We start from the raw sequence: 12,088 nt of genomic DNA, 5'->3' as shown, positions 1-12,088 counted from the left end.
CACCCCCTCCACCCAGCTGCTTTCCTACAAGTCACGGGGGCTGGTTTGCTTTGGCAGCCTCTCTGCCGCCAGCAGCAATGACCTCTGGAGCTGGGAAGTCCTAGACGGGAGCGCGGCTTGTGGGGGGGGGGATGGGGACCTGGCCCGGAAAAGGCAGCACTGAGTGCTGAGGCCCAGGCCAAGTGGCCGGAAGTGTCCAGAGGCAGATACACACTGTCCCGCATCAGACACTCTTGGCCAGCAGCCAAGAGTCATCCACGTCAGACCCCAGGGCCAGATAAACACCCAGACACACAAGGATCACCAGCAGACACCTGCCTGTGGACAGCCATATGCCCTCAGACACAGACCACAGCTGCTCACCCTAGATGCGCTGTCCCCGTACAATCGGACCCACCCGCTCACCCCTCGCACCCCCTGCACTCAGAGCCACAGCCTCCCACAGGGGGCCACACTGGTGCAGCCTTGGCACTGCCCAGCCCCTAGCCTCCCCTCCTCTCTCTCTATTCATGGCCCTCTCTCTCCTTCCCTCATCACACCCCCCTGACACCGGCTACCAGTCTGCTTCCTTGGCTCCTGCTGGCTCCCTCGAAACTCTTGGTCCCCGCTGAGCTAATGACTCCCCAGACCCCAACACGTTAATCAAGTATCAAGTGGCTGCACCCGCTGAGCCTTCAGGCAGGCGCTGAGCCTGAGACACTGCCACCAGCTTATCCCCGTATGTGTGTGGAGAGGCCCTGCTGCCTGCCCTGGAGGGCGGGTCCCCAGGAACACTGAGGCTCCTGGATCTGGAGGGGGTGTAGAAGGTGACTGGGCTCACGAGAGAGACTATGAATCAAGTCCAAGAATCTTTATTTCATGAACAAAACTACTTGTGTAAAGAGAGACGAGGCTGAATGGGCCCCTTTCGAAGTGGCCACAATCCAAGGCTGGTGAGAGAGGGCGGGTTGGGCTGGGGCGAGAGTGCATCACAGGGAGAGGAGACCCCAGGTCCAGCCAGAGGAAGCAGGAGGGGAAATGTCACTGGGGGTCAGAGTGGGTTCCAGAACCCCCTGCCCCAAGCTGTTCCAGCCCATCATAACCCTCACCAGGCGGGGAGGGGGCAGGGAGGGGCTGGGCCCCAGTAGTGCGTGTCCAAAGCGGCCAATGTGTGCAAATCAGCAAGAAAGAGGGGTGCGGAGCCGCTGCCCCCACCTCACCGCCCCCCTCCCAAACAGGCAGCAGAAGCAGGGATGGGGGCAGCGGCAGTATTGCTTTACCCATCATGCACGGCACGGGCGGGTGATGGGGCAGGAGGAAGAAGGCTGGATTAGGGGTGTGAGCCAAGCCCCCTGCCCCCTCCCACCCTGGAGGCTCCGTTGGCAGGACTTTGAGGCTTGTGGAGGCCCAGGAATGGCCAACCCCCATTGGGGGCAGGCTGTGCCCGGATGTTCCCCGTTAGGGCTGGCTCTTCCTTGAGGCGGAGCCCAGGGCCTAAAGGTGAGGGAGAGACAGGGCATCAGGCACCTAATGGCTGACACCTCCCAGGCCCTCCAGCCCCTGCCCGCCCAGCCACCTTACCGGGGCTATTCGGCCACCTGGACGCCCGTACAGTTCTCTTTGCTTTCTGAGGTGATGGCCAGGTATTCCGAGCTGTGGGGGCAAAGGTCAGGGGTACAGCAACCCCGCCGTCAGTCTGGCCCACCCCCCGGAGGCCAAGGAGGGTTGAGGTCTCTGTCCCAGGTGCATAGGGCTCCAGTCGGAGAGAAGAGGGGGCTGGCTGGCTGGATCCCAGGGATCCAAAAGAAGCCCAGGCTGGGGCTTGGAGTCCTCAATGTGAGGGAGGAGGTATCTGGGGGGTTAGACTCCTGGGTTCTAGCGGGGAAAGGGGTTGAGGGCCTGGAGTCTGAGTCTGAGGGAGCAGGGACTGGGGGGGGGGGTTCAGATTCCTGGGTCCTGGGGGGGAAAAGGGCTAGGGCCTGGAGTCCTGTATCTTTGGGGCAGAGGATGCTGGGCCTGAACCCTGGGTCCTGACAGAAGTGGGGGCTGAGAGTCTGAGCAGGGAGGGGCTGGGACCTCATCCCATCTCTGACACCAAATGGTCCCCTCTGGGGAGGACTGGCAGATGGCGCCCTGGGCTGCTCCCCTGCCCACCTCCCCGCTCAGCTCATGCTCCCCTCCGGGAAGCGCTGGCTGTCCTGGGCCGCCTCTCCCCCTCCTCAGCGACCCCACTCACGCGTTCTCTTGTGCAGCAGCCTCCGTGGCAGCGGCGATCTTCTTGTAGCAGTAAACCATCTCTGCCACGAGCCATATAGTCAACACCACGATGAGCAAGTACATCATGATCTCAGACACGATGGACGCCATGTCTCTGTTGGCTGCAGGGGTCAGGCAGGGTCAGGTGGCAGCCTGAGTGTGCCTTGAGCTTGCTGTGCAAGCTTGGGCAAGTGGCTTGACCTCCCTGGTCCTGGTCTGCAAATGAGGCCAGGCTGCTTCCCTAGAGTTATCGTTGTTACTGTGATTCTCAATAACCAGCTTTGGACGGGCTTCGGGATCGCCCTCAACCTGCCTCCCTGTGTAACTCGAGAGTGCCTCTGTGTCATTCAGGTGGTTGTAGGTGCCCAAGAGTTGTAGCTCTACAAGGAGAAGACTAAGGTTCAAATCCTGGCTCTACCACTTGCCAGCTGTGTGACCTTGGGCAAGTGACTCAACTTCTCTGGGTCTCAGTTTCCCCATCTATAAAAAGTGGAGGGCTTCCCTGGTGGTGCAGTCATTAAGAATCCGCCTGCCAATACAGGGGACACGGGTTCGATCCCTGCTGCAGGAAGATCCCACATGACGCGGAGCAACTAAGCCCACGTGCCACAACTACTGAGTCTGCAATCTAGAGCCCGCGAGCCACAACTACTGAAGCCCGTGCGCCTAGAGCCTGTGCTCCGCAATGAGAGAAGCCACTGCAACGAGGAGCCCACGCACCGCAACGAAGAGTAGCCCCCACTCGCCGCAACTAGAGAAAGCCTGCACGCAGCAACAAAGACCCCACGCAGCCAAGAATAAATAAATAAAATGAAATCCCCAAATAAAAATAACAACAACAAAAAATGATTTAAAAAAAAGTTGATAATCACAATATCTCTTTCATGGGAGTGTTGTGAGAATTAAACAAGCTCTAAAAATCCTTAGAATAGTACTTGACATATACATAGCATTTGATACATGTTTACTATTATTAATATTATTACTGTTATTATTGGGGCAGTACAGCACAGTAGTTAAGAGCAGGGGCTCTGAGACCAGACTGTCAGGGTTCAATTATCTCTGCCTCTTACTAGCTGTGTGACCTCAGGCAAAAGACTCCACCTCTCTGGGCCTCTATTCTCCTGTAAAATAAGGATGATAATACTCATGCCTTCTCACAGGGTTGCTGGGAAGAGAAAACAAGTTAACATCTGTAACATGCGTGGATGTGCCCACAGTCAGCACTGTGTTAAGTGTTGGCTATTCGCTGACGTTTTCTGGAAACCCTCTATCCTTTCCGCAGCCCTGGCTCTTGCCAACACCAGCTTCCTTTCACTGAGCCTAAATTTAAACTGTAAAGGGAGCGCGTTCAGCCAGGGGACCAGAGCGGAAGGCCACTGTGGCGTCCTCGGCCGGATTTCACAGGTGTCCACTCCGCATCCCTGGCCCCCTCCTTCTGGGTGGTCAGGATCTGTTCCCACGTGGTCTTCCTCCCCTGGGAGTGGGCACTTTCTGCTGCTACACCCGGTGCAGATGGCACCAATGCTTTGTGGACCACAGGGAAGGGGGGTGCAGGGCTGGATGCTTCTCCCCTGCTTGCCTGCAGGAGGAGCTGGGGACAGGGTTCCACACCGCAACTGTCTGTTTGTTCGTTCTTTCACTCCAAAGATACCACGAATGCGTCCCATGCAGTGAACGCATGCTCTCAGCCAGGCTCTGTGCTAAATTCTTTATCTGAGCATCTCTCTGACTCTTTGAAACAACCCCAAGGATAGAGACAGTCCAGGATTCCCACGTCAGCTGAGGTCCGGAAGCACACTGAGTTGAATACATGTTGGATAAAGCTCAATCATCGGAATTCTCACCCCTGCCCCTGGAACTCAATGCCCAAACGGATTTAGGTAATCTGGTATCTCCTGCTCTCCCAATCAGATTAGGATAGTGACAGGTATGGCTCTGTAGCCCATTTGCAGGACAAGGTCACTGAGGCCCAGAGAGGGCAAAGTGCTGGGCAAGGATGCACAGCCAGGACTGCACTCAGAGCCAGGATTCAACCCTAAGTGTAACCGACTGTAGGGTCCGAGCTCTTATCTGCTCTGGAAAGCTTCCCCAGCCAAAGAGAGACTTGGAAATGGCTGGGATATGTCCAGTGCCGTCTCCATGGACCCACACAGACATCTCAGGAGGTGGGACTCCTCCACTTTACAGATGAGGAACTGAGGCAGAGGGGTCACACTGAGGGGAAGAGCCACCTTCTCTAGGGAGACCTCTGATTTCTTCAAAAACCCCCAATCTTCTGAGAGCTTCCCCTGCCTGCCCACACAGGCAGCCCCCAGATCTGAAGCCCAGCCTGCACCTTTGCAGGCCGGATGTCTCGCCAGCCTCAGCGACTGCTTCACCTCAACACCTGCTCCCTTCATACTGGGTGTGACCAAATAGAATTAGCCCGCTTGTCCCCAGCTGCCAGCCCCATCCCTGGTGGGGGACCCCCAGGTGCTTCCTACCATCTTCTGCACCCCTGCCAGGTCAGTGAAGGTCTCACCACCAACGCCCACTGCCCCTCATTTGGAAATGACTCAGTTCATTGCTGAGGGAGCATTACCAGGAGGCAATACAGACTGATGGGTAATGTTGAAACTGCAGTAAGACAGTGGATTACAATAAAAAAGAATATAGCAAGGCCAGTGATGCTTACAATAGTATCATGGGGAATGAAAAAAATACTGTAGAGTGATACGTAATGTTCAAAATAGCAACGCCGGGGCTTCCCTGGTGGCGCAGTGGTTAAGAATCCGCCTGCCAATGCAGGGGACACGGGTTCGAGCCCTGGTCCAAGAAGATTCCGCATGCTGCGGAGCAGCTAAGCCCGTGCACCACAACTACTGAGCCTGCGCTCTAGAGCCCGCGAGCCACAACTACTGAGCCCACGTGCCACAACTACTGAAACCCGTGTGCCTAGAGCCCGTGCTCCACAGCAAGAGAAGCCACTGCAATGAGAAGCCCATGCACCACAACGAAGAGTAGCCCCTGCCCGCCACAACTAGAGGAAGCCCGTGCACGGCAATGAAGACCCAACGCAGCCAAAAATAAATAAATAAATAAATAAATAAATTTATAAAATAAAATACACTTAAAAAAAATATATCAATGCTACAGTATGTTGTCACTTTGGCAGTACATGTACTAAAACTGGAATGACACAGAGATTAGCATGGCCCCTGTGCAAGGATGACACACAAATTCATGAAGTGTTCCATATTTTTTGGCGGTCGTAATAACTAATGACAAATTCATGGCTAGTGATATATAAAACAAAATCTTCTTTAAAAAAAATACTACAGTATGATTGGTGATGATGAATATATACCAAGTAAAAATTTTAAATACTACAATAGGATTGATAATATTTTAGAATACTGTAGCATGGTGGCTAACGATAAAAATGTGATAATATGGTTGATAACATTAAAAATACTCTGGTATGATGGATTATGATTAAAAGTTATACGTTTGGTAATGTGAAACAGTATAGCATATAATATAATATAAAATACTACACTACAGTGAGTAATGTTAAAAAAGCAGTACCATAATGTGGTGGATAAAAAATACTAGGGTATGGTGGAGGATGCAGAAAATACAGGCTCTGGGAAGATAACAGAAAGAGTTCTACATTATGTAAATATAAGAACACAGGCTCTGGGGGACTTCCCTGGTGGTCCAGTGGTTAAGACTCTGTGCTCCCAATGCAGGGGGCCCGGGTTCCATCCCTGGTCAGGGAACTAGATCCCTCATGCCACAACTAAGAGCCCACATGCCGCAACTAAAAAAAAAGAACCCACATGCCGCAGCAAAGATCCTGCACACAGCAACGAAGATCCCACGTGCCACAACTAAGACCCAGCACAGCCAAATAAATAAATAAATATTTTTTTAAAAAAAAGAACACAGGCTCTGGGAGGCAGTATAATGTGGTAGATAACGTTAAAAAACAGAGACTCTACTAGGTCACGGGTGTGCGTGAGCCCAGCCTCCACCATGCAGGTGAGGACGGCATTGTGAGCAAGGGCTGAGCCGCAAGGTGGAAAGAACCTGGGTGCCTGAAGGGCATCGTGGAGCCTCCCCACCGCCTGACCCTTCACCTCAACACAGATTTGAGAGACAGGACTGACAGAGATTTTGTTAAGCCACAGTATTTGGGGTGTCTGTGTTACAGCTGTCCCCCCAGCTCACGCGGGCAGGGCTCCATCATCTACAACCATGGGCGACTGCCCACCCAGCATAGTGCCCTATGCCAAAGAGTCGCTCAGACATGTCTCCTGAATTGAATTCTGCTGGATCACTTTGATAATACACTTAAAAATGTTAATTATCAAAAGAAACCCACAGGCTCTGGCTGACGGAGTATAGTGAATCATGCCAAGAACAGAAACAACAGTCACACGGGCTTGGCTGGGTTCAAATCCAGGTCCCAGCTCTGCAACCTTGGCCATGTAATCTTACCTCCCTGAGCCTCGATTTCCCCATCTGTAAAATGGGGATAGGAAGAGCCTCTACCCACAGGGTGGGTGGGAGGATTCAATGATGGACTCCATGTAAGGCGCTGAAACCAGCACCCCTCTCAGGGAAGGGTGGGCCAATGCACGTTGCCCGTGATGATGTGTGTGCACTGCAGGCCCCTCGGGACTCACTTGCCCTGCTCTTTGGTGGCCCAAGGTCTGGGATACCTCCCTGACTCTCTAAGCCAATGGGCCACAGGGCCCTGGAAAATTCCAATTTACACCCAATCAGAAGATAGCTCAGGAAAGGGGTTCAAGGCAGCTGAAGCCAAAATGATGAAATGGTTCAACAACACCTTAGATCTTTGCTGCTCGGTGTGGGCCCAGACCTGCAGCCTTGGCCTCGCCTGAGAGCTTATTGGAGATGAAATCCTGGGCCCAACCCAGATCTGCTAAGTCAGGATTGACACATCAGCAAGACTGCCAAGTGGTTCGTGCACACAGTAAAATATGAGGAGCACCGCTCTAGGTGACACTCTCCTATCTCCTGCCCCACGTGACAGAGGGAGGCAGGGCTGAGGCTACTTGACAATCAGACGCACCACCACCATTGCCCCCGTGTGCTGAGGCCCTGCTGTGACAGACACGCCAGCAACGGACACCCAGCATCTCGCTCAGTCCTCACCACCTCCCTGGGACATAAGAATGGTTCCAACAACACCAGGAGAGGCAGATACTGTTATCATCCTGTTTGCTACAGGACGATCCTTCGGCTCAGAGACAGGGAGGCACCCGCCTGGAGGTCACACAGCGCAGGTGGCAGAGCTGAGTTATGCACCCAGCACTTCCACGGGACAGGCCCGCTGTGACCTCCCCGTGGCTGAAGGGAAATGGAGGCCGGAGCTGGACTCCAGGAAGGAGGTGCTGCTCCCCGCCCCCGCTGCCCAGGCGCGGAGCCAACCCGTCCCCTACTCGCCATCTGTCCCTCCATCTGGCTGCCCGTGGGCCGGACTCACCTTTGTTCACCACCTCAAGGTGGATCTTTTTGACGACGCTGGTGTTGTGCTCGTAGTTGTCAAAGAAGAGCAGGCGGTACACATGGCACTCGTAGTCGCCTGAGTGGTTGTAGGTGACGTTGGTGATGAAGATGGACAGGTCCTGCAGGTCCTTGGTGCCCCGGCTGCCATTCCACACCACGCGGCCCTCAAAGCGCTCATCCTCCTCCAGCTGCAGCACCTCGTTCTCATAGCGCAGGATCTGGGGGGCAGGGGGGGCGGGGTCACCGCTGGGCCACGTCCCCCACCAAGACCTCTATTCTGTCCCGGGCCCTGACACACACACATGCTGACACACGCGTTCCTCAGTTACCCTCCCGAGCCCCCATGCGGCTTTCCTGGCCTGCATTCTCTACCATTCTTCCCCGGCCCCCAGACACGCTCCCCAGGCAGGGAGAGAGGCAGGCTGATGCCGACTGCTGTAGACCCCAATTCTCCAGCAGGCCCTCAAAGTTTACGGCGCCCCCTCATATGTAATTCAAAATACACATAGCGAAAAGGAGGTCCAAAAAGTTCTGTTTCCTTCTATGACGACCATCTGAGACATTTTTGCTCGTACTAAATAATGGCAATGACATTGATTTTGTGCCAACCATGTGCCAGGTGCAGGAACTCAATCAATCCTCACGCAAACCTCAGAGCTAGAGACCACCTGCCCCCCATCTTTACAGAGGCGGAAACGGAGGTTCAGAGAGGCTCAACGACTTGCCCAAGGTCACCAGTCGGTCATGGTGGAGCTGGAATTTGCATCCAGGTCATCAGTAATAGCACATTATTGCAAACAACCAACCAACCCCTACCGGAACCCTGTCCCCGCCAACTCCCACACAGACGCCCACCCTCCACAACCCTGCCAGGCTCCCACACACCTTGACAAACTCCTCTGTGCCCTTCTGGCGGAAGGTCCACTCCGTGAAGGTCTCGGCAGTGGTCTCGCTGCGGCGCTTGCAGGAGATGCACAGAATTTTGAAGGTCATCCCGTACACGGCCTCGGTCTCTGAGTCCACCTCCACACAGCCTCCCCAGGCTGAGGACACTGCAGGGACAGCAGGCTCAGGTCGAGCCAGGGCACCCATCACCCTTGGCAATGCCAGGCTCGCTGGCTGTTTGTTCTCGGGCCCCTCGGAAACCATCTGTTTTCCCTCAATAATGATCAGGAATGGCCAGAACCAGATGCTGAGCCTGGCCCTGCCACCTGCTACGTGCCCTTGGCAAGTCCCTCATCCTCTCTGAGCCTCGGTTTCCCTCTGTGAATGGTGAGGGAATCGATCGTCTTTGCTTCTGGAGGTTGCTGGGCAGGTTCTTTAGGGTAGGTAAGGTCGCAAGGGGCCTGGCACACAGGACACCCCCAATCAACAGGGCTGTTACTGTGGTCAGTAGCTCAGAGTCTTTGCTACCCAAGTACCCCTTCTTCAGAAGGCCACTTGCCCAAAATACTGCAGCGTGTAGGTGGTGGGACCAGATTTCCAGCTGTGTTAGAAGTTCAAGGTGGCAGTGTCAGTTCTACCATTATTGCTCTGTTAAGACCAGCCAGCCCCAGAGAAATGGGTTGGGAGAAGGCAAGGCTGAGAAGGAGGTGGGCACGGGAACCAGGGCAAACCCACACTCCAGCCCTGCTCCCCAGTCCCATAAGTTCCTGTCGTCCACCACCCCCCCCAACTTCTGCCTCAGCCCCCTCTGCTCCCAGGCTCCTCACTTCCTGAAGCCAATCCCACCTCCTACTAGCTTCTCAAAACTCTCTGAGCGCTTTCCTGCCCCAGGGCCTTTTCACCCTCACCGGATTTCAGTCCCTTTGAGTCCCTCCTCCACATTCTTACCTGCCACCTCCTTCCTGCTCACTAGCTAATGCTATGTCTCTCCAGCTCCTGGGCTTTTCCTTTGTCCCTGATTCTTTCCGCTGTTAATCTTGGCGTTTTCTGCCCTCCTCCTCTGCTGTCTCTTTCCATCTCCCTGAGCGCCTCTGTCTTTGTCTCCCCCTCTTTCTCTCTCTTAGGGGTCTCTCTAAAGGTCCCACCACTTTGTGTCCTTTTCCCAGGCTCAGACACGCTCTCCCGGCCTCTCGCTCTCTCACTCCACCTCTCCCTGTCCTTTTTAAACTCCATCTCTTTCTGTGTCTACCTGTGTCTCCATCTCTTTCTGCCTCGCTCAAGTTTTTCCTCTCTCCACCGCTCAGATTCTTAACTCTCTCTCCTCAATCTCTCTCTCTCAGGCACACTCTGCATCCCTCTCTCTTGGCTCCCCCCTTACTTCCACCTCCCCAGTCTCCCAGCGGAGCGCTCAGGAGTTCTTCTGTGTCTCTCGCCCCTTCCTTCCGTCTCCATCTCTCCCAGTCTCTCCGTCTCTCCGTCCCAATCTCCGGGCGCCGCCTCCACCCCTGCCCCAACCCCCACCTCCCGCGGCTGTGGGTGTCACATTGCAGCCTGCGGGGCTCCGGGAGCAGCTGACTCCGCGTTTCCTCGCCCCCGGCTGGGCGCCCGCAGCCACCAACCTATGCCAGCCCGGCCCCCGCCCACTCGCGCCCACCCGCACCTCCGCGCCCTCCGGAACCCCGCTGCCCGCGCGCACAACTTCTGAAGAGGGCTTAGCCGGGCCGGGGGATGGGGTGAGGGCGGCCCTCGCCCGCGGCCGGGAGTCCAGCGCGCGAATCCCGCCGCCCGGCCAGTGCTCCGGCTGTGCTCCCCGCCACGCGCGCCTCCAGTGCACTCACCCAGTGCCGCGCCGACCACGAAGGCCAGCAGCTTCCCCATGGCTGCGCTGCGCACGCTGCGCCCCACTCCCGGGCCGCCGGTATTAACAGCGGGGCGAGAGGCGGCGGGACCCGGCGGCGGTCAGAATGTCCCCGGGAGCGCGCGGGCGCAGCAGCTGCGGCTCTGGGACCAGCGAGGGGGGGAGGAGGGGGGGCGCGGCCCCCCCGCTCCGGTTACCGCCGGGGGCCCAGCCCCGGAGCCCGGTGTCCGGGCATCCCCGCCGCCGCGCGGGCGGCGGCCGCTGCTCGGGCTGTTGCGCTGGCGCGCGCAGCCGAACACATTCGCCAGGTGCGCGGACCCCGGCCCCGCTCCAGCTCGGGCGCGCCTGGGCGCGGGCCGCGGTCTCCGGCGCACTGCAGCGGCGGCGGCGGCGGCCACGGGAGGGAGGAGGGAGAGGGAGGGGGCGGGATGAATCACCGCGGGGGGAGGGCGCGGCTGCCCAGCCTTTGCCGCAGCGGCCCGGGAGTCACCCGCTGCACCGGCCTCTCCCGGTGGCGCAGGGACCGCGGCTTCGGGCGTGGGGCGCGCGGTCTGGTTGTCCGACCCCTCCAGACTCCGGGGAGCCCCAGTGTTGGAGTCTGGGAGAGGTCACCCTCAGAGTTAAAAGAGGGTTTGGAGAGCGGTTTGCGGGCAGGGCTTCGGACTTCAAATTATGGAGGTCATCCCCATGGGATCTCGAGGGGAACTTGGCTGGGACCTCCAAGTGACCGCCCCCTCAGACCCCTGGCACTCCGGCCTGGAGGTCACTGTGTGGGAACCCAAGTGGGCATGGGGGGGTGTCACGCTAGGGCTACCCATAATACTCCAGACCCCTCTCAAGCAGGATGGGCACCCTGGATCCAAACCAGAAAGTCGGCTCTGGGGACTTGAGGTGCCATGTTTCAAGAGGAAGGCCCTTCAAGACCCCGCTACCCTCTTTGTCTCTGAGGTCATCTTCTACTCCCCTCTCCCGGCCACTCCCCGCTGCTGTCCAGGCCCCTGCTGTTCCCAATACACCAATATCATCCCCACCTCAGAGCCTTCACCCTTGCTCACCTCTGCTTGGGCCACTCTTCCCTTAGGTAACCAAAGGGCTCACTTCCTCTCCTCCGGCAGCTCTTGGCTCTAATGTCACCTTCATCAGGCCCTCTGTCCACTCAGGACAAACTGCCTCCGCAGTCCCTTACTTGACCTCCTTTACTAGTTTTTTTTTTCTACAGCAGTTGTCACTACCTGACATTATACTCTTCTTTATATAATATAGTTTTTCTCCATTCACTGCTTGTCCCTCCAACCCTGGAAAACAAGCTCCCCCAGGGTGAGGACACTGTCTGTCCTGTGCACCACTGCGTCTCCAGCACCTTCCACTGTGCCTGTCACATTGTAGGTGCTCAATAAATATTCGTCAAATGAATAAATAACCACCAAGCACAGAGCCCTTCTGGTATGCTGGATTCACTTCTACCTCCCTAAACATTTATTGCACTTCTATTATTAATCCGCATTTTACAGACAGGGAAACTGAGGCTGAGAGGGCCACTCCCTTGCCTAGGGTCATGCAGCTGGTTTCAGGTGGATCTGGAACCCTGCC

General features: G+C 56.3%; 1 protein-coding gene and 1 non-coding gene across 5 annotated transcripts; one reads left to right on the top strand and one right to left on the bottom strand.

Moving 5' to 3' along the window:
• Positions 1 to 835: 835 nt before the first annotated feature.
• Positions 836 to 11,575, bottom strand: SCN1B (sodium voltage-gated channel beta subunit 1). 4 transcript variants are annotated; one of them, XM_007165105.3, is made up of 6 exons: positions 11,554 to 11,575; positions 8,641 to 8,807; positions 7,733 to 7,973; positions 2,216 to 2,357; positions 1,561 to 1,632; positions 836 to 1,473 (listed from the first exon to the last, which is right to left on the bottom strand). In XM_007165105.3, exons 2-5 carry the CDS (start codon positions 8,746 to 8,748, stop codon positions 1,566 to 1,568), a joined length of 558 nt encoding a protein of 185 aa, XP_007165167.1. In that variant the 5' UTR covers positions 8,749 to 8,807; positions 11,554 to 11,575; the 3' UTR covers positions 836 to 1,473; positions 1,561 to 1,565. The 4 variants fall into 4 exon arrangements, with proteins under 4 accessions (XP_007165167.1, XP_057389396.1, XP_007165165.1 ...); XM_057533413.1 differs by lacking the exon at positions 11,554 to 11,575 and adding an exon at positions 10,479 to 10,870; XM_007165103.3 differs by lacking the exon at positions 11,554 to 11,575 and adding an exon at positions 10,019 to 10,081.
• On the top strand, positions 5,377 to 5,480 carry LOC114237132 (U6 spliceosomal RNA). The gene has a single exon (XR_003622899.1). It is a non-coding gene; the product is annotated as a U6 spliceosomal RNA (small nuclear RNA).
• Positions 11,576 to 12,088: the final 513 nt, after the last annotated feature.

This window comes from Balaenoptera acutorostrata, chromosome 19 (genome assembly GCF_949987535.1).
Source record: "Balaenoptera acutorostrata chromosome 19, mBalAcu1.1, whole genome shotgun sequence".
Lineage (NCBI taxonomy): Eukaryota > Metazoa > Chordata > Mammalia > Artiodactyla > Balaenopteridae > Balaenoptera > Balaenoptera acutorostrata.
Note: the sequence above shows the minus strand (reverse complement) of the source record. Positions and strands in the feature narration are given on the sequence as shown.

Excerpts from the sequence above, each read along its gene's own strand:
- SCN1B (XM_057533413.1), bottom strand. The coding sequence starts at position 10,518 with ATGGGGAAGCTGCTGGCCTTCGTGGTCGGCGCGGCACTGG. Across the intron at positions 8,808-10,478 it reads CGTGGTCGGCGCGGCACTGG|TGTCCTCAGCCTGGGGAGGC; the intron begins GTGAGTGCACTG and ends CTGTCCCTGCAG. Across the intron at positions 2,358-7,732 it reads CCTTGAGGTGGTGAACAAAG|CCAACAGAGACATGGCGTCC; the intron begins GTGAGTCCGGCC and ends TGACCCCTGCAG.